The sequence below is a fragment of the Schistocerca cancellata genome, chromosome 11 (genome assembly GCF_023864275.1).
Source record: "Schistocerca cancellata isolate TAMUIC-IGC-003103 chromosome 11, iqSchCanc2.1, whole genome shotgun sequence".
In the NCBI taxonomy this organism is placed as follows: Eukaryota; Metazoa; Arthropoda; class Insecta; order Orthoptera; family Acrididae; genus Schistocerca; species Schistocerca cancellata.
The window spans coordinates 95,571,433-95,599,041 of NC_064636.1; the positions used below are offsets into that span (position 1 = coordinate 95,571,433).

At 43.2% G+C, this 27,609-nt stretch overlaps 1 protein-coding gene across 1 annotated transcript in view; it reads left to right on the forward strand.

Moving 5' to 3' along the window:
- LOC126108677 (ankyrin-3-like) overlaps positions 1-27,296 on the forward strand; it is a 59,373-nt gene extending 32,077 nt beyond the window's left edge. The window contains exons 4-6 of the mRNA XM_049913988.1: positions 2,000-2,576; positions 15,370-15,519; positions 26,761-27,296. Of these exons, the coding sequence (XP_049769945.1) occupies positions 2,000-2,576; positions 15,370-15,519; positions 26,761-27,253 (1,220 nt within the window). The 3' untranslated portion in view covers positions 27,254-27,296. The remainder of the gene's footprint in view (positions 1-1,999; positions 2,577-15,369; positions 15,520-26,760) is intronic.
- Positions 27,297-27,609: the final 313 nt, after the last annotated feature.

Consider the following 27,609-nt stretch of genomic DNA (forward strand, 5'->3'; position numbering starts at 1 on the left):
AGTTCCTGCAGAGAAACATGCTGGATTAGCGGTTAAGGGCAGAGTGATACAGATTTCAGGCGCAAAATATCGTTGTTTCCTTAAATAACTGCAGAAATCAGGACTGTGTGTTGAATACACTACCTTCTGACGCTCTTAGTATTGTGCTAGATCTCCATTTTGATATTCTGCACAGGTAATTGTAGAAACAGATTAACGATAAGAGGTCTGTTCCTTCTGGGCTTTTTGTACAAGCAAATAGGAAAGTTCTAAGGGGGGATGTAATAGATTTAGGTCCAAAAATGGATTTTTCAAAAATATTATTTTCTTCATCTACACAGTTTACTCTATGCTGTGTGTGAATTTTATCGTGATAGCGGTTTTAGAAATGCCATTAAATTGTTAAACTGATTAACTCTACACAGCCGGTACCTTTTCCAACAATTGGGAAACTGGTTGCTTCAGCGGAATATTTGTCAGTGTCAAAGCTATTTTCTTTCGATTCCTTTGGCTGACATCTATATCATTGCCTGAAAACTTTCTTGCATGTGGTTCATTTACGTTTTGACAATACTAACACATATTAGTAGGTGGAAGGTTAAATTCACAAATCTTTACGTGGGAGTCCAGATTTATGCATAATTGGTGGTGGCAAAACTATGTTTAGGAAATGGAGGTTTCATGGAAATCGGGTTACCATAAAGAAAGAGGAAGAAATTAGAAGTGAAGAACTTAAGCTCTTAGCTTATCCAGTGACAAAGCACCAATGTACAATCTGTGTCAAACAGACGATCAGTGTAAGTTGAACAATATAAAATGAGATGTATTCCCATAACACTCATTACCAGAATATGTAATGAATTTATTTAATCCCACATTCAAGTTTCTTGCAAGCCCTGATTTATTGAGGAACTGTCTTCACGGAAAGTCACAAAATTGCATATGAAAGCCTCAGTAATTTAATTTGGATTACATGCTTAAAAAGGACATTCTGTGGACTTGAAGTACTTAAAATAGGTGTCTATGATGCCGTTATATGTTACAATACTGGAAATAATGGCAGAATTGAAGTTCTGAAGAGAGTTGGTACAGATCCTGCTGTGTATACAAGAAAAGCATTTTACACCATCGACGAGAGCAGGGTCAAGAAAGCTAACAGATCAGTGTCTTACCTGCAAATACAGACCATGCATATTCTAAGAGGAGAGAAGATAAACCTGGAGGATGAGGAATATTAGTATGGAGGATTTTAAAATTGAGGTAAGCTTATTACATATAGAAGTATGAGAAGAAAATCTTTGAACATCATTTTCTCTGTTTTACATTTTTTTTTACTTTATTGGAAGCCTTGCCTCAAAAAGTATATTCTCTAATGCTATGAAATTTTCAGGAACTGTTCACAACGCTCTGCTGTCTCGTTGGAACTAAAAAATTCTGGATCCACCACTTACTTTCGGATATTTAGATGATTGTATGTAGAAAAAGGAAATTTGGATGCACAAAATTAAAAACTCTTAATGATACAATTTGTACCACAATTAATAACTGTGATTCAGTGGTCTTATAACCTTTTCAGGACACTACAATAAAATTTTCAGATTAATTGCATGACCAGAATATGAGCTATGGCTTTTTATAAAAAAGACAATAAAAAATGAAAAATTCAAATTTAGGCAAAATATTAATGATGCATATTTTATTATATTTTGCTGTTGAAACACAGCTCTTTTGCTTTATGCATACAAAATTTTAGATTGCACATTAATAAATATGACGGTAATAATTTTTAAATAAATGTTATCATTTTCCGTTACATCCCCCCTTATAAAGTATTTTTAATGATTTTTACCTATACACTTTCGGCATCAGTCTGACACAGCAAAGAAATCATATTGTTGTAACTGGCATGCGATTGGAAACATATCCTAACTGCAGGTTCATACAGATTTGATTGCGGCTCATACAAGTATAGAGAGTATTGTGTGAGGGCAAAGGACTGCTCAGTGACACTGTGTTCCAGAATCCCTCACAGTGGGACGAGTTCAGGCGGCTGAGGAGGCCACGGCCGAGGATCTGGGCGCCCTGCTGGACGCCGGGGACGGCGCTGTGGTGACTCTGCTGGCCGGAGACACGCGGCTCGTGGCTCACAGGGCTGTCTTGGCCGCCAGGAGTCCCGTGTTTGCGGACATGTTCCGTCGCGTCACTGTAGAGGGCAGCAGCAACCAGCTCGTACACTCGGACACAGAGGGTCCTGTGCTGCGCCAGGTGCTGGCATACCTCTACACCCTGCAGGTGCCCCAGCTGCCCAGCATGGCCCCAAAGCTGCTGGTCGCCGCCGACAAATACGGCTTGTCGGTACTGAAGGCGCATTGCGAGCAACAGGTGGCCTCACAGCTGTCTGTCGAGACTGCGGCAGCCACAGGTGTTCTTGCGATTAGACACTCTGCTAACAGGCTGAAGCAGGCCGCCATCGCCTTCATAAAGGCCCACTTGCTCCACGTGGTGGCGACGCAGGGCTGGGGTGAGGCTGTAGTCAACGACCCACAAACTGTTGTGGAGTTGACTCACCTGATTGCAGAGACGCCAACAGACACCAGGTAAGCCACTCATCTACGTTTCACAGCTCTGAGTGTGTGTACTGCCAAGTATAAAACGTCTTCCACTAAGTTTAATTAGATGTGCCTGCACATTAAAATTGATATCCATTTTCTAGTATACACTATGTGATCAAAGTATCCGGACGTCTGGCAGAATATGACTTGTAATTTCGTGGTGCCCTCTATCGGTAATGCTCGAATTCAATATGGTGTTGGCCCACCCTTAACGTTGATGACAGCTTACTCTCTCGTTCGATCAAGTGCTGGAAGGTATCTTGGGGAATGGCAGCCCACTCTTCACAGAGAGCTGCTCTGAGGAGAGGTACCGATGTCGTTCAGCGAGGCCTGGCACGAAGTCGACTTTCCAAAGTATCCCAAAGGTGTTCAATGGGATTTAGGTCAGGATTGTGTGAAGCCCAGTCCATTATAGGGATGTTATTGTCGTGTAAACACTCCGCTATAGGCTGCGCATTATGAACAGGTTCTTGAAAGTGGTGAAAGATGCAAACGCCATTCCCAAATTGCTCTTCAACAGTGGAAAGAAAGAAGGTACATAAAACATCAATGTAGGCCTGTGCTGTGATAGTGCCACGCAAAACCTCCATGAAAAATACGTCCACATCATAAAACCAGCGCCTCCGAATTTTACTGTTGTTGCTGCATACGCTGGCAGAAGACATTCTTGGGGCATTCGCCATACCCACACCCTGCCATCGGATCGCCACATTGTGTACCGTGATTAATCACTCCACACAACGTTTTTCTACTGTTCAATCGTCCAATACTTACGCTCCTTACACCGAGCGAGGTGTCATTTGGCATTTACGAACGTGATATGTGATTTAAGAGCAGCTGCTTGACCGTCAAATCCAAGTTATCTCACCTCCCATCTAATTGTGACAGTACTTGCAGTGGATCCTGATGAAGTTTCGATTTCCCATGTGATGGTCTAGATAGATGTCTGCCTATTCCACATTAAGACCTTCTTCAACTGTCGGCACTCTGTCAGTCAACAGACGTAGTTGGCCTGTACGCTTTTGCGTTGCGTATGTCCGTTCACGTTTCCACTGCGTTATCACATCGGATACAGTGACCTAGGGATGTTTAGGAGTGTGGAAACCTCGCTTACAGGTGTATGACACAAGTGACACATCAATCACCTGACCACATTCGAAGTCCTTGAGTTACGCAGAGTGCCTCTTTCTGCTCTTTCACGATGTGTAATGACCACTGAGGTCGCTGATATGGAGTACCTGGCAGTATGTGGCAGCACAATGCACCTAATATGAAAAACGAATGTTTCTGGGGGTGTCCAGATGCCTTTGGTCACATAGTGTATGTCGTACAAACACAGGAGTTGTTACCATTGGACTGTCACACACTAACTGAATAGCATGTTGAAATGCTCTCAAAGAACACGCAAGCACAATGTAAGCCAATATAAAGAAATTGTAATTAGTACCTAAGCAGGATAGATGCCTCAAAGAAGTGCCGATCTGGAACATTTCAAAATTCGGTATCTCGTAAAGGACTCCTGCAACAAACACCACTGACATTCTGATTTACGCTACTTTTGGTCTGTTAATGTCAAGAGGAGTTGTTCTATTTAAAAACGTGTATCTTTGCACAAAAATACGATTCCTAGGTATTACTACAACCTATTGATTGGCTAACAATACTGATACGCCCGCTAAACCGGCTGGGCAGAACAGGTAATAAGATTGTGGGAAGGGCCAAGGGTTGCAGTCAGTTACTGCTTCCAACTGTCATTCATTCTACATTAATAACCTTTACAACCAAAATAGCACATAGCCGAATTTTTACCGAATGTAACTCTTCCATAGCTGAAGGCCTCCAACAAGAAATCTTAACAGGATAAAATCCAATTAAGAAAACAATAAAATAATTCAGAAACAACATACGCAAAGTGCAATACAAATGGCTGAGGGCCACAATTAAATTCGAAAATTTCAGAATATATTGGCATAGACCTTTAAAGGAAGAAGGCGAACAAGAAACCTTACAAAAACCAAAAATTCCGTTAAGATGGCAATAAAATAATTTAAAACCCCAAAAAAAGCAACATATGCAAGGTGCAACAGAAATGGCTGAGGGACACAAATTTCATAACTTCAGACTACATTGCCATAGACCTTTAAAAGCACAAAGCCAGCATGTTTAACCAAAAATCTTAAAAATCAGCAAGATAAAAATCCAGTTAAGATAGCAACAAAATAATTTAAAGGGGCAACATATGCAAAGTGCAGTACCAATGGCTGAGGGCCACAATTAAACTTCAAAATTTTAAATTATATTATCTTAATCTTTAAAGGCAGAAGGCTGCAGTGTTTAAGCTTGAAAGCTAAATTTAAAAATTAAAATGTGCCAACGTTTCGGCCAGCGTTGCAGCTAGCCTTCATCAGGGCCTTACGTTAAACTGCTAAATGAAACTCACTTGGTTCCTTAAATAGCTGCACGAGAAAACCGTGTCGGTACTTGATTGGCTGTAAAAGGAGGAGGAGGAGGGGTGAAAGGTATGCTTTATTGGTGTTTCCTTTATTATCTGTCATTGGCTGAAATAGCTGTTTTCTATTGGTCTTTATATTAATCCACCCCATTGGAGGAATCGGACGAATAGCGAACAGGTGATGGCTGTGACGTCACACTGTTTACATGCTGTCCAGAAACCGGCTGCGGCGTGCCATTGCTTTGTGTGCTCGCGACCACTACTGCGGCTCTCCACGTGTCTGCATGGGCCGCCGCGGCTCTGTCGCCGCTCCGTAGCCCTGCTATTGCAGGCAGCCAAGACCTCGGAAGCTTGTACCCGTCCTCTCTATTCATGTTGGCGGGTCTTTTGGCTATTTCTATCGCCTCTCTAATCTTTCTTTTGAAAGTGAGAGGCTGTTTCGCCAGGACGCGGGCTTCTTGAAAAAATATTGGTTTCCCGCACTCGTCTCGGTGTTCCGCCACTGCTGACTTAGTGTGAAGGCTAGCTGCAACGCTGGCCGAAACGTTGGCACATTTTAAATTATGACGATGCGGTCTGATACCCTGAAGAATTTTATTGAAGATGACAACGGCCGCGGAAGCCTACGCTTACAATTAAAAATTAAGTTTGCAAAATTTTAAGAAAACAAAACAAATAACCATAAGCCTAAAATTTAAAATAACTGACAACAGAAAATTAAAAACCGGTTGCACTCAGATGGCCTCCGGAGAGGTCGGTCTGCTCTCGTTCACTTAGGTGAGACAGGTGGTGAGCCCAACTATACTTGACTCCATCGGAACCCAACCAGGGGACAGCCACGGACCGACCGACACAACGACTTGCTTCCTGTCAATCAGTACATGAGAACTGAAACCGGCAATGTTACAAACGTGAAAATCGACAGTGGAGTATGTAGTAGCTGTCAAAATTACACACCATGTTGGACTGTGACAACAGGTGAGGAAAGAACGATGCCTGAAATTACGATAGTGGCCAGCCAGGTAACCAGAACACTAATGGCCACAAGACAGAAAATTCCACTGGTGCACTCAAATCGTAGCTCACCAAAATAGTTAATTGCACTGCATGCCAGCTAACTCTCAGCAGTACAACCATTCGATGTTGCTCACCAGAAAATCTCCCTAACAGCAAACCATCGAAGCGAACCACCACTACATAAATGGACGTGGCTTAGGTAGTTGGAACCGCTCCTCAACCTTGACGTCCTGGGTCGGTGAATCACGAAGCACGTAGCGATCAGACAGCTCCACACACGCTCCGACACTCGCCAGGGGCTGCCAGCGGCCCCAGAAGACTGCACCGCATGGATATACCTTCCCTCGTCTGCTACAACCAACCGACTCACTCCAGACCACGTGGGAATGCCGACAACATCTAAAATATTTGTCTGTGGAAATAACGCCACTACACACACAACCTGACAAACACTTGCACGAAGACCTGAACGATACCCAACGGTAACTAAGCACACAGGAAGACAAATCGGGAGTCGACGCACAATTCCACAGCTGACTCATGAACGATTGGCGAGCCAAAACGCGTCATCTGGTAGGACGACCGACCGACGATAGACCATTGCCCGGCTCAAGTGATGCGTGGCGGCATTTGGTCGGGCGAGCCATGTCGACGCACACCTTACTGCTGCTCCAACCCGACTGCACTAATGCCGCATTGCAACCCCCGACTGGCATGACTGGACTGCGCTCCACACGCGTTCCAACTGACTGGCAGACCCAAACTCCCGTCACGAACTCCAGAGCCGAACAGCTGACGACAGACAACAACTGGGAAGTAACAGCAGTCGAGCAAAGGTACTACGAGAGGGGGTACATCGATACACGCTGCTAACGCCGCTCACGGTCAGGCAAAACAACAACTCAGTGACAGTAGTAATATAAATTACCGTAGTGAGGTGGAAGTACGTTAAAAACAGCGGGAACATGAGCCATGCACGGCTCAAATACGAGCCCCGGACTACCAATACACTGTATAAAAACAGCAATTTTGTTTTTCGAAACTGAGATTCCAACCCGGATGATAAAAGTACGCTCGAATAGCAGAAGTTGTTAAGGCCATTGCTCGCATATAGTGGGAAATCCAGGTTCAGGTCCTAGTCTGGCGCACATTTTTATATGTCACCAATAAATTGTAGAGCTGGAATCTCATCGTATTTTCTATTGCGAACACATTTCTTATGTTTTGTAGATCTGTGAACTGCAGCAGTGTCCGTTCCTTCAGACACGCATCCTTGTCTGAAGGATATGCCATAGAAGGCTCTTAAGCGCAAGCATGTTAAGTAGTATTTACATGCCCAGGCAAAGGCCGCACTAAAAATGAGTAAGTTTCTTCCTGTGTTACAGTGATCGTTCTACAGCAAGACATGGAAACTGATGGTGATGTTTGCAGGTTTGGGTCGATTACTGAAGCATGCACGCATAGAGGAAGTGGGAAATTCGGTTTCCAGTGCAGGTCCATCAAGCTTCTTACGTCACCAGTAAACTGTACAGTTAGAGTGTCATAGTATTCTCTATTGTGGATACGTTTCTTGTACTTCAAGCAGCTGTAGGTCACAGCTGTACCTGTTTCTTCAAACATGCATGCATGTCTGCAGGCCATTGCATAGTAGACCCTTAAACATAGACACTGGAAATAGCAATAGCATTTTCTGATGGCTCACGATGCTTTCGTTGAATTCTCCCAACAGTTTCATCGAATCTCTGCACAGAACAGAGTTTGTTAGCAGATAGGTTAGCCCGCAAAATTCATGCAATAGATAAAATTTTAATAACTTCATGCATTATTTAGGTCCTATTTGCTGTCGTCACTTCTATTAAATTGCATGTGTACAACAATCTATTATTTACGTCATCATATGTTTAAAGAACAAGGAAAATGAGCTGTGGACACTGCAGGTGCCATTCTAGTGATGGACATAATGGTGGGCGGCTCAGATCAGAGAGAGACACAGTGACATGTACTGTTGGTACCTAGGCCAATTAGTTCAAAGTAACCTTTGTACTCGTTTGCTGTCTACCCCGCTACTGACAATGTGGTACCTATAAATGGCGCTATGATGTATAAAGTGAAAGTGAAGAAGCGGAGCAAGTCAGTCGCTTCTTACCTGAACCAGAGAAACATCTGCACTATGTGATCAAAAGTATCCGAACATGCCCCAAAACATACGTTTTTCATATTAGGTGCATTGCGATGCCATCTACTGCCAGGTACTCCATATCAGCGACCTCAGTAGTCATTAGACTTCATGAGAGAGCACAATGGAGCGCTAGGAGGAACTCACGGATTTCGAACGTGGTCAGGTGATTGGGTGTCACGTGTATCATACGTCTGTACGCGATATTTTCACACTCCTAAACATCCCTAGGTCATTGTTTCCGATGTGATAGTGAAGTTGAATCGTGAAGGGACACATACAACACAAAAGCATACAGGCCAACTACGTCTGTTGACTGACAGAGTGCCGACAGTTGAAGAAGGTCTTAATATGGAATAGGCAGACATCTATCTAGACCATCGCACGGGAAATCGAAACTTCATCAGGATCCACTGCAAGTACTGTCACAGTTAGGTGGGAGGTGAGATAACTTGGATTTGACGGTCAAGCAGCTGCTCTTAAATCACATATCACGTTCGTAAATGCCAAATAACACCTCGCTCGGTGTAAGGAGCGTAAGTATTGGACGATTGAACAGTAGAAAAACGGTGTGTGGAGTGACTAATCACGGTACACAATCTGGCGATCCGATGGCAGGGTGTGGGTATGGCGAATGCCCCAAGAATGTCTTCTTCCAGCGTGTGTAGTGACAACAGTAAAATTCGGAGGCGCTGGTTTTATGATGTGGACGTATTTTTCATGGAGATTTTGCGTGGCACTATCACAGCACAGGCCTACATTGATGTTTTATGTACCTTCTTTCTTTCCACTGTTGAAGAGCAATTTGGGAATGGCGTTTGCATCTTTCAACACTTTCAAGAACCTGTTCGTAATGCGCAGCCTATAGCGGAGTGTTTACACGGCAATAACCTCGTCTGTTGGACGTTTTATGTGTGTTGTGTATCTCCCTTTTACTTTCTACATACATATGAGGGATTCAGTGACCATTTCTGTTACAAAACTTCGTTCACTCTAATCATGTAGTCGACGGGAATTAGAAATAACTTTTGTGAAGTATACTATGCTTGAAGGAAATTGGTGTCGTTCCCAGTCGGAGCATATATGGAACATTTCTCTTGAAGAAGGTAAAAAAAAAAAAAAAAAAAAATGGTTCAAATGGCTCTGAGTGCTATGGGACTTAACATCTGTGGTCATCAATCCCCTAGAACTTAGAACTACTTAAACCTAACTAACCTAAGGACATCACACACATCCATGCCCGAGGCAGGATTCGAACCTGCGACCGTAGCAGTCCCGCGGTTCCGGACTGCGCGCCTAGAACCACTAGACCACCGCGGCCGGCAGGATTCTAATCTGTGACTGTAGTGGTCGTGTGGTTCCAGACTGAAGCGCCTAGAACCACACAGTCACACTGGCCGGTAAAGAAGGTCATGTAAGAACCTAAACACCGCATGAACACCTCACAAGAAAGGAGACCAGCACTGCCACTTCAGGCCGTTCTGCATAACGCTCTGTCTTCCTTCACATTTCCTTCCCACTTCTACTGTGTTGTTTCTCATGATATTGCCATACTTCGGTGCACTCCCTTGTGCAACAACAGTGAAAGGCACTCTTATGTGCGAAAACTCCGTACTTGCCTCTTAGAGGCTGTCAAATATCTACTGACCAATCTTCGCTTAATTTTCGATGTGGCTTTAGTAAAGGTTAGTCCTGCAGTGTTTTGTCCTGATAGATCTTAGGATTTTCCATATGTGGTCTGTTCCAATTACATGTCCATCCCTAACCACGTCAATATGACAGAGATTTTTAGATCCTTCTTTTCTTTGTTATAAACATTTCAAATAATAAATACTTGCTACAATGCTTCTCACTATCTTTCTTTCTTCCTTTTGCTTGTGCCTTCGTCCTGCAGGTATGCAGGGTCAGCATGGTTAATCGGATTTGGCAATGTTAGGTTAAGGGGTGGCCGGATGCCCTTCCCTGTACCCCCCTGGACAGAATTAGTGTACCCCACCTGTCTGCGACTAGTGTAGTCCGTGGAATAATGCGAAAGTGTTCAGAGGTCTGCGAGCCAAGTAACTGAAGCGGGACGTGAGGACCAGCCCGGTATTCACCTAGGGGGATGTGGAAAAGAGCCTAAAAACCACATCTGTCGGCGTTAGTCCGCCAGATGGATTCGATTCGGGGCCGGCACGCCTACCCGAGTCTATGAAGCAGCGCATTAGCGCTCTCAGCTAATGTGGCGGGTCTACAATGCTTCTGACCAGTAATTATTATAAATTACTTTTATTTTTAGAAATATCTCAATATTTATGCACTACTTACTTAGTTGCTTGAAAAACTGGATTTCTTATCCTTCAGACAATAATCCTTACACTGAATGACATTTATTTTTATTGTTATAGAACTGTATTCTATAATTATAAGCGAAAATTAATGTTTGAAAGAAAATGCTTATCGCCACAGCTAGCTTTGCAAGATGCCCATTATTCACACATTAAATATGTAATTTTATCTGAATTATTTAGAAGCAAAGTTGGAAATGCAGTTCCTAACTTAAATAGGATGCATGTCACTAGACCTAACCCTTATCTTCTTCATTGCCTCAAGCTATGTACACTATTGCATTGTAGCTATTCATCTGCTTACAATGACAACCAGTTCACACACAGTTATCCATCCATGTCACATGCATATACATGAAGCCTCTCTTGTTATGTCAATGGTATATTCACTGCCCCTCATGAGAAATCACAAACGTTAACCAACAGACACACTCACACACCTAACACAACTACAGCTGTCAGACCTAGAAACTGCCACATCTTCAGTAACGTAGTTCTCACTCATTTGATCCATGGATTTCCAAACAGTTACAGCCATTAAACACTGTTGTTACATCTAGCATGGTTCACAAAACTCTTGAATTGCTTCTTGTCTTTTACCATGACAAAACTTGTTTCATATGCAACAATTGTAAATTCCATGTCATCCAAACACGATCTACAATTAATAAACACTGATATAACAGACACACACACACACACACACACACACAGATACACACACACACACACACACATTCATTGACTTCAGTGCCGACCTTTCAGTTTCCAGACATTTGCTTGTATCTTCTCTTTAGTTGGAGAACACTCAGTGGACTTTCCCTAATTTCTACGTAAAAGCATGATTTCATGAGCCTTCACATAGATATACTTCGTACATAGCCTTATGTAACCTCTTTCTCGTGGTTTTCACTCATATTGCATCCATGACATCCAATAATCACAGTCTGATAAATATGATTACACTGAACACAGTAACGAATCTAAATTCTTAATTTCAGTAGGTGTATATATATATATATATATATATATATATATATATATATATATATAAATTGATGTACCTGCTTATTTTACCGATCATACCCATAGGCTCATTCATCCTTCCAGTCAGGTGGTATTCAACATTCACTGTTTCGTGTGAGTGCTCATTGGTGTCAAATACATCTATTGGCTGATGTTTCAATTCTGTAATAAAGTTTTTAATGGAATCCAAATTTTTACTGTAGTTCCTTCGTAATATGACAAATACGACAAAACGTTTTTCTCTGAATTTCCTTCACTGGTTATTTCAGAAGCATCTTTCATCATATTTACTATATGTTCCCCCCACTGCCTGGTCTGAAGCATTTTACCTACAAACACCATCTGATGGACATAATAGCATATTAAGTACATCTAAGATTTACTGCATTTCTAATCTCTGTGTAATTGTTGTTTGGTATGTTAACCTGCTGGTATGAGGAACTCAGGAGAAGCAGCGTGTAAAGTGATTGTCTCACTAGTAAGTCATTTATCTTAGTGAATTAGTGGACCTGATGTTGTCTTTGGCTGTATTTGTCCCATTATCTGTGGATGGGCAGATGGCGTCTGGTCTCTGTGTGAATACACATATCCAAGCAGTCTACATCTGCATAGCGTGCCAGCCACTGGACACAACAGGACCACCACCAGCATACAAAAAAATGGCTCTGAGCACTATGGGACTTAACATCTATGGTCATCAGTCCCCTAGAACTTAGAACTACTTAAACCTAACTAACCTAAGGACATCACACAACACCCAGCCATCACAAGGCAGAGAAAATCCCTGACACCGCCAGGAATCGAACCCGGGAACCCGGGCATGGGAAGCGAGAACGCTATCGGACGACCACGAGATGTGGGCCCACCAGCATACAGCCACACAGCGAGCACAGCAACTACTGCCAGACACTCGTCACAATTGCGCAGACCACAGGTCCCCACTCAACCCCGCACAAGATAGTACCACTGTCTCTGTCATGTCCTGAGTTCTGTCACTACATAACTATATATGTAAACAAATTAGACGGGGTGGCGTTAGCGAAGTGTTATGATGAAAAAATATTTTAGTTTCTAAAAGCAGAGGTGGTGATGGTTAACAGTAAACTTATTGTTTTAATCGATGTCGCCATCTTTCTTTGGATTCAGAGAGGAAATGGCGTTCAATTTACAGATTTAATGTAAGGACTTTGAATCTCCATGTATTCATCTGCACTGACTGTGTAGATTATTTTCATACCAAATGTTTGCTCAGTGTAGTAGTATGGGGAATGTTTGCTAAGCTAAGTTCTTTTCCAAAGTTACTGTATATATTAGCCCGCCCAGTTGGCTGTGTGGTCTAACGCACGGCTTTCTGGGTGGGAAGGAGCGCCTGGTCCCTGGTACGAATCCACCCGGCGGATCTGTGACGAGGTCCGGTGAACTGGTCAGTCTGTGGATGGTTTTTAGGCGGTTTTCCATCTGCCTCGGCGAATGCGGACTGCTTTCCCTTATTCCGCCTCGGTTACACTATGCCGGTGATTGCTGTGCAAACAAGTTCTCCACGTACGAATACACCACCATTACTCTACCACGCAAACATAGGGGTTACACTCGTCTGGTGTGAGACGTTCCCTGGGGGGTGTACCAGGGCTCGAACCGCACAATAACCTTGGGTTCGGTGTGGAGTGGCGGAGGGGTGCAGTGGACTGTGGTAGTCGTCGTGGGGTTTTAGACCACTGCGGCTGTGGTGGGAATGGAGCCTCTCCTTCGTTTCTAGGTCCCCAGTTAACATACAATACAGTGCAATACAATACTGGATATCTTGATGTAGTGGATAGAGTTTCTAGTTTCACTGTTGGTTAGATATCTCCCAAATTAATCCTGAAGGGAATGGAAGTGGAAGCAGGTTGATGGTGCATTGCTATACGAGTAACATACATGAACATAAATTTATGGGGTTTATCAGCAACAGAAGAGAAGGGTAGAGTCTGTAGACAGTGAAGCAGGTAAGACTGGAAAGATAACCTCCATCTAAGACTATGATGTAGAGACTATCTTTAAGTATACAGTGCCTCAACAAGAACCGAAGTATCCAGAATGGCTGACGAAATGAAATGATTCTTCACAGGTTGAGACAGTACGTAACATTATTTCCATGGTTGAAAAATCGGGTCAAATTTACACAGAATGTTTTGTGTTCGTTTGTGGCATATTATCGCACAAGATGCCTAGAATTCGTTGCTTCAACCTTAAACAACGTCACCAGGGCAACATATACACAGTGAAGGGTGCTGCAACAAAAATGACACCAGTGGCTCAGGACAGTAATCTCTTAGTGCTGGTAGTGAAGAATATCATCACAGGAGTTATCTATCAACTGGTGTAATGGAAGCCATCAAACCTATGTTCAGAGACTTGAAAATGAAAACTTATTGAAGAAATGTCTTCTTGGTGGTACCCAAAACCCAAATCAAAATTTTAAACAATGTGTATAGGAAAGAGTCATAAAAACCATATTTTGCGGGAATAAATGCTATTGGTGTTTATGATCCAATTTCGTGTTCTAATGATGGAGCGAAAAGCAGGAAATAAGTTTCAGAGAAATTGAGAATGAAGCCAGGAGGGAACTCCATGAAAGCTTTCTATGCAATGGACAGAGAGAGAGTGTAGTGAAACAGATAAATTATTTTTGCGGATGAGAGAAGAGTGTATCATAGAAATGTGAAAAGAAAGAAAACTGGTTTAGGAAAATTGAAGAGGACCTTCTTATGGAGGTGGGCAGCTGTAAATGAATAACAAATACAAGGAGAAACGTTAACTGCCATATTCCGCAAAACAAAGATTTCTGTACTTTGGTACATATAACATCCAAAATAAATATCCTATTACTTTCTAACCTGGTATGTTTATTAAACACAAATTCTTTAGGGCAAAATTCTAGAGTTTTTCAAATCTATTAAAAATTATGGTAATAAATGAAATATTTAACTACAAAATTTGAATTGTTTCTAAAGACGAAGTTCAAAATGAAGCACCTAATTAATTTTTTCATGAATTAAATAAATTTTTTAGTTTCATACACCTATAACTGGTTTGTATGGCGTGCGATATTCATCTAAGAATCTCTCATGCTTATGAAGGGAAGTGTACCTATAACAATAAATGCAGCCAACAGTAAGTGAAAAAAATTATGAAATGTCACATCTAAAAAAAATTATTTTGTTATGTTTTTGAACTTCCACTGTTAGGAGTGTGAATCTAGAACTTCTTGCTCGTGCTGACACATCTTCACGAATTTATTTGTAAAAGTATAGACAGTGAAAATTGAAGTGTCCTGTGTTGCCTCACCTGCTCCACGTCTGCCCATTTGACGTTCAGCCCCCTTAACACACGAGCTACAAACACCATCTCATGACGGCAGCGGCACATTAAGTGCATTCAAGGGGAACTGTCATTCTAGTTCCTTTGTGATTTATGCTGTTGTGCTTTGAAACTATGTCAACACATAGCGGTCATAAACACAATTGTTGAGCTTCGTACGAGCCTTATATTTATGCTTTATTTTGTACCAAATACTGTGTAATATTCTAGGCTACAGGTATGAGAAAATTAGGAGAAGCAGTGTGTAAACTGATTATCTGAATTCTGAGTGAGTCATCTTAGTGGGCTCGCTACTGTAGTTGCCAGTGTGTTTTCCATTATCTGTGTGTGGACAGTACCTCAGCAGTACTGTCTGTGGTAATCTGACCACTGTGGACTCAATGTGAAAACCCTTTAGGAAGCAGTGTTCCTTCTGTGCAGCACGCCAAGCGCTGGAGAGAGCAGGACCGGCCCCTCCTCGCAGCCGCACAGTGGCCACAGCGACGACGGCCGGAGCCCAGCCACAGCTGCGCCCCCCACCACTCCCCAGGCCACTCCACAGCCTGATGACGCCGCCGTCTCTCTCCTGCGGTGAGTTCCATCACTTTACGTGTAGACTGTCCACAATCAAAGTGCGACATGTTGGGGAGATAGCCTAGTGTTAAAGTAAAGAAATGGAATGTCGCTGATTCCTGTTTTTCACAAAGCAGAAGTAATAGTACCCGTTTAAAGTTACTGCTTTTGTAAACTGTGACGTTCGACGAGGCAAGGATGCAAGGGATTCTCTGCACTCTTCCACAGGTTTGCAACTTGTCGTATTTTCAATTCCTAACAGAACTGAGCAGCTGAATGAAATTACTTGTTGTAAGATGCGATAATACTGAATACATCCCCAAAGATAGCAAATGTGTTGGTGTGTTAGAGGCAGTTTCCGTTTTCTGGGATGGTTCCCTATCTTATGAATTAATTCTGTAGGGGCTAGATCTTGATTGTTGCTTATGCCTAGCAATCACCTTCACTATTAGGATGCATCACCACACGACCAGGACTTTCTGAAACTTGCATTGTCTTGCATCTCCACGATTACTCTCCCTACACTATAACGAGATATTCTCTCACAGGGTCTGTGGGAACGCCTGAGCCGTGTATGGCTCGTGTTTCATGCCATTTATTCCATGTCATCTTCTATTACAATACTCCCGCCTCGTTTACTTATTCTACTTACCAGCGTCACTACCTTCCTACCTTACTTGTCCGTGAGCGGCAGCAGCAGCGCTTTCCATACGTGCACTGTCGTACCATCTCTGGAGCGACCGACAGTATTTCCGTGTCGTCGTGTGTCTGGTAGTCAGTGAGGGTGGTCGGACCTGGAGCGGTTGGAGTTGGAACGCGGCAGAAGTGCAGTAGATACGTAGGTGCAGTCAGATACTGAGCCTCAGGGAGGTCCGCGCAGCTAGTACCAGCGAGGGCTACCGTTGGTTGGGCGTTCGGTCGGTCACCTCATCGACGAGGTGTATTTTCTGTCGGTTCCTTCCTGTGCAGAGATGTCGGTTGTGTTCCCTCTGCGTGGCTGGGTCCGAGCCAGCGTCTCTGGGACGTCGACCATCCGAAGAAAGTCGGCTGAGTTGGAGACGGACCAGCAATGCAGTCGGCACGCAGCAGCAGTGAAGTCGGGGAAGGAGCGCCAGTAGTCGCAGTCCGCTCGTGACACAGGATGAACTGTTTGACGGACGGAGATTGGAGCGGGACGACCGCTGGTCCTCTCATCTGCCGACGTATATTTGGTCTTTTCACCGCTTCTGGGCCTCATCACTGGCTCATCTTGCTGGATGTGGTTCGGTTCCTTCTTGTGCGGAACGTCTTGGCCAATGGGCAAGAGTTCCTCTGCATGACTGGGTCAGAGCCATTGTGCCAGGATCGCCGTGTCTCCCACTTCCCGACACACATCGGGTTCGGTCGGTTTGGAGCTGCAGTGAGCACCGGATAGGCAAGACTCGCCCGACCATTACTGATACACGTGGTTTGAGTGTCAATGAGCTTGGTTGGCTGCTGGTCGGTCGTGTGGTCAGACGACGTGTTTCGTCACCGACTGTCCTTCGGTTTTGTGTGTGTGTGTGTCCTCCTGTGATATGTCCTAGTTGTTCATGAGTCATTCCCTATACGAGTGTTCGAGATTCTTGTGGCAGCGTTTCGTGCAACACTGTGTACCCTGGGTCAGTTCGACTGAGCAATGCGTTCCCTTAGGTAGTGTTATAGGCCCTTCGCTATTCCTTATCAATATAAACGGTTTTGGAGACAATCTGAGCAGCCGTCTTTGGTTGTTTGCAGATGACGCTGTCATTTATGGATTAATTAAGTCATCAGAAGATCAAAACAAACTGCAAAATGGTTTAGAAAAGATATCTGAATGGTGCGAAAAGTGGCAGTTGACCCTAAATAACGAAAAGTGTGAGGTCATCCACATGAGTGCTAAAAGAAACTCGTTAAACTTCCGTTACACGATAAATCAGTCTAATCTAAAAGCCGTAAATTCAACTAAATACCTACGTATTACAGTAAAGAACAACTTAAATTGGAAGGAATACATATAAAATGTTGTGGGGAAGGATAACGAAAGACTGCGTTTTATTGGCAGGACACTTACAAAATGTAACAGACCTACTAAGGTGACTGTCTACATTACTCTTGTCCGTCTACTTTAAGAATACTGCTGCACGTTGTGGGATCCTTACCAGATAGGACTGACGGAGTACATTGAAAAAGTTCAAGGAAAGACAGCACGTTTTGCATTGTCTCGAAATATGGGAGAGAGTGTCACAGAAATCATACACGACTTGGGCTGGAGATCATTAAAAGAAAGGCGAACGGAATCTTCTCACGAAATTCCAATCACCAACATTCTCCTCCGATGCGAAAATATTTTGTTGACACCAACCTACATAGGGAGGAACGATCACCAAGATAAAACAACGGAAATCAGAGCTCATACAGAAAGATATAGGTGTTCATTCTTCCCACGTGTTATGCGAGATTGGAATAATGAATTTTGAAGGTGGTTCGATGAACCCTCAGCCAGGCACTTAAATATGATTTGCAGAGTATCGATGTAGATGTAGAAGTTCTGTAATGCTGTCTGCTTACTGCAGTAGCCAGTTGATCGGCTAAGACAGAGCAGCGAGTGAATGTTTTCTTACCGAGTTGATGCGGTCCCCCACGACGTGTAGTTCTACAGCCGTTGCGATGTTCATACATGTCAGTAGTTATTGTGCCTGGGCCTATTAACACAACAATATTTGAAGACGAGTGTTAATGGTCTCTTCGCCTCGTTGGCAATTTCGTTGTAGTGGTTTTGGTCCGGTGACCGAAATCAGGTGCTTGCTTCTTCGGCTGACTGTCGGTTGGGTTGCCTTCCGATTTAGAGACTGTTGGTCAGGCTGCCTTTCTCGCCTAAACGGGAATTAGTGTTACGATCCCAGGCTAACCATTGGAAACTTCTGAGGGCCGTTCCTTGTGTGCTACATAGTAATTTCCCTGTTTGGGTTTTAGTTATTTTATTGATGTGCGGCCTTCAGCTCAGTTTTAATATTTCTTAAATTAATTTCCTTTTTTTGCCCTTTTGCATGAAATGTTTTAAGATAAAGCTTTGTCCCTTTTAAATTGAAACTCTTTTCTAGGCCTTTAGCCGTTGAACAATTTGTTTGATATGTGGCCTTCAGCCAAATATCAATATCACCTAAAATTAATGTTCTTACCTTGTCCTTAAGGCATGGGATTTTTATTTTTGTATAGGGGCCTTCAGCCTAATTTTGTATGAAAATTTTTAAGATACGGGCATCTGCCTTTTAAAATTCAAACTCTTCTTTCTAGGGCTTAAGCCATTACATTATTTACTGATGTGTTTCCTTCAGCCAAGTTTCAATAACTCTTAAATTAATGTTCTTGTCTTGCCCTTTCGCATGAAATATTTTAAGATATCTACTTCCGCCTTTTGATGGAAACTCTCCTTATTGTTTTATATGCAGCCTCCAGCCAAGTTCCATTTGAATTTAATTGCTAAGACCTTCAGCCTCTTTCGGTTGAGGATTTAGAAAATATTTTAGGGTGAAACCTCCAGAAGAAACTTGTCGTGACGCCATCTGCATTGAGAAAATATTCTGGACAATTTACCTTTTTGGATCCCTGGGAATGTACTGTCAAGGTGGAAGTGACCGTAGAATAAGTTACAGAGGGATAACATTCTATGACTTGGAGCTTTGAATTCCTAAGTTTGGTTGTAGTTGGAAAGCTAGGGAGTCTAAAAACGGAACTGCAAAGACCCAGTGTAGATACAGTGGGGGTCATTGATGTGAAATAGAAGAAAGCAAAGGATTTGTCATAAGACACATTGGGGTAATATCAACAGCAAATTGTATAACGGAATTCGTTATAAATAGGAAAGCAGGGGAGTGTGTGGGCTACTGTGAACTGCTCAATGACACAGTTTTTCTCACCAGATTCGATATCAAAAATGGCTCAAATGGCTCTGAACACTATGGGACTTAACATCTGAGGTCATCAGTCCCCTAGAACTACTTAAACCTAACTAACCTAAGGACATCACACACATCCATGCCCGAGGCAGGATTCGAACCAGCGACCGTAGCGGTCGCGCGGTTCCAGACTGAAGCGCCTAGAACCCCTCGACCACGCCGGCCGGCGATTCGACATCAAACGAACACCGACAACAGTAGTTCAGGTACAGATGGCAACGACACAAGAAAAGGAGAAAAGAGAGGGAGCATGGAATTGAAATGCGATTGTAGAGGAAAGAAAAGAAGAAATTGTCATGGGGATTATGGGTTTGGCACAGTGATGAGAGAAGTAAAAGTCTAGTTGAATTATGCAGTCAAATTGAAATGGTAATAACGAATACTCTGTTCAGGAATCATGTGAGGAAAAATATGCTTGGAAAATACCCAAGGACACTGAAGGATTCGAGCTGGATTACTTCATGGTCAGACAGAGATTGCGACATCAGATATTGGAACGTAAGGTGTACCCAGATGTACACAAAGATTTAAGAATTATGAAGAGTAGAGTGACGTTTAACAGAATCGTCCATAAGAATCAGCATAGAAGGATGAAGCATCATGCAGTAATGAGAAATGATGAGATGTGCTTGAAGTTAATGAACGATGAACGATGTGTAAACGGCGGTAAGGAATATCACAGTAGGCTATTCAATTGAAGAGGAGTGGACATCTCTAGAACGTAAAATCACAGGTGGTGGACAGATACACACAGATAAAGGGAAGCTAACTTCGAAGAAACCTTGAGTAACTGTAGAAAGACTGCAACTGATCAACAAAATAAGAAAGCATGTAAATGTTCAGAGAAAGACAGGAATACAGCTACATTCACTGAGGTGGCAAGAGTCGTGGGATACCTCCTAATGTCATGTCAGACCTCCTTGTGCGCAACCTGGAGCAACAACTCGAGGTGGTGGGGACCCAAGAAGTCGTTGGAAGTCCCCTGTAAAAATATATTGCCAGGCTGCCTCTATAGCCATCCACAACTACGAAAGTGTTCCTGCTGCAAGATTTTGTACAAGAACTGACCTCTCTATTATGTCCAATAAATCATCGGTGGGATTCATGATGCGCAATCCGGGTGGCCAAATCATTTACACCAGTTGTCCACAATGTTCCTCAAATCAATCGTGGACAGTTGTTGCTCTCGGACATTAAATCGATGATTGAGAAAATTGAGTCAACAAATGGCTGAAAATGGTCTCCAAGTAGCCAAACATAACCATTTCCAGTCAATGATTCGTTCAGTTGGACGAGAGGCCCCAGCCCATTCCACGTAAGCACATAGCATGCCATTACAGAGCCAACACCATTTTGCACAGTCCCTTTTTGGCAAGTTGGGTCCAATGCTTCGTGGGGTCTACGCCACACTTGAACATTACAATCAGCTCTCACCAACTGAATCTGAGGCTTATCTGACCAGGCCACACTTTTCCAGTCGTCTAGCCTTCAACCATTATGGTCACGAGACCAGGAAAGGAATTGCGGGTGGTAACATACTGGTAGTGAAGTCACTCGCATTGGTCATCTGTTGCCACAGCACTTAACGGCAAATTTGGCGCATTGTCCTAGTGGATACGTTCGTCGTATATTCTACATTGATTTCTGCGGTTATTTCACAAAGTATTGCTTGTCTCTTAGCACCGACCACTACATGCACAAGCCGCTGCTTTTGGTCGTTACATGAAGGCTGTTAGCCACAGCATTGACTGTGATGAGAGATAATGCCTGATATTTAGTATTCTTGGGACACCCTTGGCATTGTGTATCCTGGAATATTGAATTCCCTAACGATTTCCTATGCATCTACCTCCAACTACTATTTGGTGTTGAAAGTTAATCCCTACTGTGTGGCCATAATCACGACGGAAACCCGTTCACACGAATCACCTGAGTTCATATGACAGCTCTGCCAATGCACTGCACTTTTGTACCTTGTGTGTGTGACACTGCCGCTGTCTGTATATGTGCACATACCATCACTCTTTTACAAAAATATCATCCACATATTTCCCAAGATAGCAAGGGCAGATAAGTGTGAGGGCTAGAGCGCAATCACCTTTCTTACTCATGCATCCAAGCTGCCGACGAGAATGATATACATAAAAAGTGAAAAGAAAATTGAGAAACTGTCAAATGACGGTCAGTTTGACTTTAGAAGAAGTAAAGGCACCAGACACGGTGTTCGAAAGTTGTACGTTATAATGGAAGCAAGTAAAAAGTTTTTTGACCTAGAAAAAGCGTTCGACATTATATAACTCTGCAAGATCTTCGTAAGTCTTATATAAATATGATTAAGTTACAGGGAAGGACAGGTAGGTTACAACATGTACAGGAAACCAAGAGGGAACAGTAAGACTGGAAGATAAAGGACAAAGTGCTCAGATTAAGTGTGTAAGACAGGAGCAGTCGTTTGCCCCTGCTATTCCATCTACGCATTCAAGAAGCTGTGATGGAAATATAATAAAAGTTCAAGGGTGGAATTAAAATTCGCGGTGAAAGGATGCCAATGAAAAATTTGGTTGATGACATTGCTATCCTCAGCGAAAGTGAATAGTTACAGGATCTGTTGATTGAATGGAGAGTCGGGTGAGCAAGGAATGTGAATTGAGAATGAATCACTAAAAGAAAATTCTACTGAGAAATAGCAGATGTCAGAAAACTTAACACTTAAATTGGTGGTCACGAAGTAGCCGATATTAAGAAATTCTGGAACCAAAATAACCCTTGATATACAATGGCAGAAGGGCATGAGAAGCGTAGTAGCCAACATAATTCTGCTGCTATGAAACATTTATGTTCGGATTACTACTTCGTATGATATTGAACGGTGGACAGTGGCAAAAAACCGGAACTGAGGAGACTAGGAGCGTGTGAAATGTGGTGCTAGAGAAAAGTGTTGAAAATTAGGTGGACTTGTCAGATATGGAATGAGGGGGTACTCTCCAGAATCAGCGTCATACGGAAGCACTGGCAAGACGAAGGAGATGTATAGCGTAAAGACTGAAGGGAAAGACAGAGATTGAAATACATCCAACAATTAATTGAGTGTGTAGGGTGTAAGTGCTACTTTGAGATGAAGGTTGGTGCAAGAGAGGAATTCGTGGCAGGCCACATAAAACCGAGTAGAAAACTACTGGCTAAAATAATCTCATTTGACAGATTAATAGAACGAATCTGTACTTAATTGTCTTTACTTCATAAAGGAAGTGCTACATATTATTCCTGAGCATGCAACACGCAGTTCGTAGTATCAAAATGTAGGTGTTTATGTCACATGTAAATATCATGGCCCGTTTCTCAGTAGACATTCAGTTTCATCGACGGTATATGGACACGTATTAGAGAAAATTAATAAAGGGTGTGTTAAAGTTTCATCTCTATCAAGGCTTTTATTCTGCTGAGGGAACTTTGAGTAATGGGTGTGAAATTATATGGAGAAATGAGAACCCAATATTCCTCAACGTTGGCGCTTCAGTCTCCAGCGAAGCCAGCTTCTAACTCATCCCAGAGCAATTGCATTGGATTTAGCTCGGAATTCTGGACGGACAGTACATTCATATAATGCTGTTGTCCAAAAATTGTTGCCTGACAGGTAATGATTTATGATAAGAAGCACTGTCTTGCTAACGCAAACATTGTTGATCTACAGTGTGCAGTACACAAAGCTGGGAAACGTGCTTGCAATGCTGTCGAATTTAGTGTTCTCTTAAGCTCAATAGGGGAATGATACCATAACCATGGAAATATGCCGATAATTTAACGCCATCTCCTCTCTCCTTCACTTCTGACGTTACTCAATATGGCTGGTAACAGTTATCAGCCAAAAACAGAGCCTTCCATCGGATTGCCACAGGTGGTTCATCTGTGCTGACCATTCGTTTCCATTCATCCATTGCCCAGTGGCGTCACGCTTTTCACCAATTTAAGTGTTGCGTAGCACTGACTACACAAATGTGTGCCCCATTGGGGGGGGGGGGGGTGCTCGACCATTTTACAACATTCTTTTTACCTCCCTATGCACAGTCGTTGTGCTGGCTGCAGTGCTTGATGCGATTTTTTACAGCGACCCTCCATAAAGCTTCATGGTCTCTGTCCATCAGTATATGCCGCCTCTACCTTTTGCTATGGTTGTTGCTCTGCATTTGCACTTCACAAAAGCGTCTCCAAAAGTCGCCTAGAGCTACTGTGTAAGGGTCGAAACATTCCTGGTACATTTGTTACTCAGGTGACATCCAGTGTCTATTGGACATTCCAAGTCCCTAACCCCCGTGATGGACCCATTCTGCTATTTCTGGTTCTGTACTGACGACACAAGTCTCTCTGCCTCCTTTTATACTGGCGGATCGGCCTCTCATTACACTTGTTGGCCAGACACACATTAGATAGAGGTATCTAGATACTTTTGAGCTGAGAGTGTAGCGTATCTCGCAGCCTATCCCTGATGTTATTCGATCTGTATGTTGAGCAAGCTGTAAAGGAAACAAGAGAAAAATTTACATTAGGAATTAGAAGCCATGGAGAAGAAACAAAAACTTTGACGTTTACCAATGACATTGTAATTCTGTCACAGACAGCAAAGGGCCTGGAAGAGCAGTTGAATGGAATGGATGGTGTCTTGAGAGGAGGATATAAGATGAACATTAGCAAAAGCGAAACGAGGATAAAGGAATGCAGTCAAATCGGCTGATGCCGAAGGAATTAAATTAGGAAATGAGACACTTAAAGTAGTAAACGAGTAAAGCTATTTGGGAAGCAAAATAACTGATCTTGGTCGAAGGAGAGAGGATATAAAATGTATACTGGAAATGGCAGGGGAAGTGTTTCAGAAGAAGAGAAATTAGTTAACATCGAGTATAGATTTAAGTGTCAGGAAGTCTTTTCTGAAAGTTTTTCTATCGAGTGTAGCCCTCTATAGAAGTGAAAGATGGACAAGAAACGATGTAAACAAGAAGGGAATAGAAGAGAAATGCAATGCTACAGAAGAATGCTGAAGATTAGATGGGTAGATCAGGTAACTAATGAAGAGGTACTGGACAGAATTGGAGAGAAGAAGAATTTGTGGTACTACTTGACTACAAGAAGGGATCGGTTGGTAGGGCATGTTCAGAGGCATCAAGGGATTACCAACTTAGTACTGGAGGGCAGCGTGGAGGATAAATGTCGTAGAGGGAGACCAAAAGATGAATACACAAAGCAAATTCAGAAGGATGTAGGTTGCAGAAGTTACTTGTCGTTGAAGAAGCTTGCACAGGCTAGAGTAGTATGGAGAACAGCATCAGAGCTGTCTCTGGACAGAAGACCACAATAACAACAGCAATATACCTAAATGCTGTCAGGTCTTTAGTGTTTTAAGAACGTAGGATTCCGCGGCCGGTGTCATAGTGATTAAAATTCTTCTGGGTATTATGCCGCGTCATTGCTAAAAACTAACAACAATAATAAACTAAAACCGACGTTTCGGTCTTTAGTATGTTTACGAAGCCAACATGCAGCTCGGCTAGTAATTTGAATGGTATAAAAAGCGCGTGAAATTTGATGTACCGTGGTGTCCAAAATTAAAGCAACAAATGGAAATTTTGCAAAGTTGCGTATATTTTGCCATGAAATAGTAGAAACAGGTGATAGTAAAATAGAAACTATGCAATATATAAAAACATAAACAGTTACGAAATGCACAAAGGTAGATAGAAATGTTCTTCTTTTTTTTAAAACTTAACCGATTTGCACACACAATTCGACAACTGGTTAATGTGTTCAGCATCGAGTGTGACCACCTCTGACTCATACAAGCCTGGCAGTGACAGGGATAGCTGTTAATGATGTCATCGATCTCATGTGGAGGCAATTACACTATTCTTCCTGCAGAGCTACTCGCAAGTCTTATAGAATTCCCAGAATGAGATTTTCACTCTGCAGCGGAGTGTTCGCTGATAGGAAACTTCCTGGAAGATTAAAACTGTGTGCCGGACCGAGACTCGAACTCGGGACCTTTGCCTGGTAGAGCACTTGCCCGCGAAAGGCTAAGGTCCCGAGTTCGAGTCTCGGTCCGGCACACAGTTTTAATCTGCTGGGAAGTTTCTTATAGAATTGTTGGTGGATGCTCATGTGATGCAACCCATCTCTCTAGTGTGTCCCCGGCATGCTCTATGGGATTCAAATTGGGAGATCGAGCGAACCACCGCAAATGTGCAATATCTTCAATTCCCAAGAAAACGTCAATCACCTGACCTCTATGAGGCTTAGCACTATCGTCCACCAATACGAAGTCTACGCCAGAGCACCTCGCAAAAACCGCATATGAGGTCCCCAGATCTCGTAGCGATACCTGACAGGAGTTAAACCTAGCCGATTCACCCATACAACGTCATGAAGAGGTGTTCGAGTAGTCAACATAATCTGTGGCCACACCACCAGGCGTCCTCTTCGATATCAGTCTCTTACAAAGCTGTTAGGTCTCCGAAATCGTGTTCCGCATTCCCTCCATATGCAAATCCGTCGAGAATCACTCTCCAGACTATATTGGAACTCACCTGTGACAAGGACATGGACCCTTTGCTCGGCCATCTAGGTGGCATGTTGATGACTTTAACATTTCTTTCTGTGAAGATGTGTCAGAGGTGCATATACAACAGATCTCTGACAATAAAGGCCACTCTGCTGATGCCTTCTGTGTAACGTCTACCTCGATACAACACACCCAGTGCATGCTGCGAGGTTAGATGGCAGTTTCCATGCAGTAGCAAGGCGGTGCAGTGATGCCCTTTTAGCCAGATAGCGGTCCTCCCTTTCTGGTATCACACGTGTTGGGTCCTGCCCTAGTCTTTGAGATACAGTTTCTGCCTCTACAAACTGTCCCCACATCTGAGAAACACCAGAGCGCAGGGAGCCTGGTAGGCGTCTTCTCTGTACCATAGTCCACCGTCTGTGACTGTGCCTACAGCGATTGTGGATGTGGGACTACCCAGCAAACACTACCCCATTTTGTAGTTTCACCATCGTTGTAGTTGTTCATTGACTGGAATGCCAGCTACCACGCAAAACACCATGGTTCAGGCATCTGCTGACAGTTGGCATGATAACATTGGGAATTAGACACACGATGGGGAAATCGCAGTTTGTTGCTTTAATTTTGGACACCGGTCTATTGTGGTAAACTTCTTGGAGAGATGAGTTGTTGGAACTCATCACAGTTCTGCAACAGTGTTTCGTCCTCAGACGTGTGTGTTGGGGGCAATTTGTAAGTATCTTTCTTTTGTTGTAGGGATCTTTCCGGAGAAGAGAAGGGCGAGATGCTGATCGTGGCAGCTAAGGAGGGATCAGTGAGCAAGGTGCGAACTTTGGTGGCAGTGGGGGCGGACGTAGAGGCGAAGGATGACGACAAGTGGACAGCACTGCACTGGGCAGCAACCAGGGGACACGTGGAGGTGGTGAGGCGTCTGCTGGAGGATGGAGCAGATGTCAACGCTAGGGACCGCTGGCAGAACACACCTCTGCACCTGGCTGCATGGAAGGGAAATACGGCTGTGGTGCGTCTGCTGGCAGCATCCTCTGCCGACCCCAACGCCAGGGATAGCACTGGGCACACACCACTGCATGATGCAGCACGGCGTGGACACGCAGATGCGGCGACTGCGCTACTGGAGGCAGGGGCCGACAGGGAAGTCAGGAATGACGATGGGGACACGCCGCTGGCACTAGCCGAGCGGATCGACCACCAGCGGCTCACGTACATCCTAGGATCAAGTTCAGTGTAATGCAAACGAATCTGGAGTAAAATGAATAAAGCTTTCTATGCGACCTCTGCTACTTTTAAGATAAAGAATTAAGAAAATCCTGCAGTCTTGCTTTGCACCCATATTTACGTAGTACATACAACGACCCCAGTACCGTTACAACAAGAATGCTTATAGACTACTACAGGTAAAAGGAGGGGCACTCCTTTTGCTGAAAATTCAAAAGAAATTGAATAATTCTCGATTACTAATAAACACCAGGTTTCTACAGTAATTTATTAGTGGAAGATGCTTTTTAGGTGCATTTTTGGTACTATGTGGAACTTCTATAAAATGAGAAAATTAATAGAAGTTTTTGAAATGCCAGGGCCAGCAGG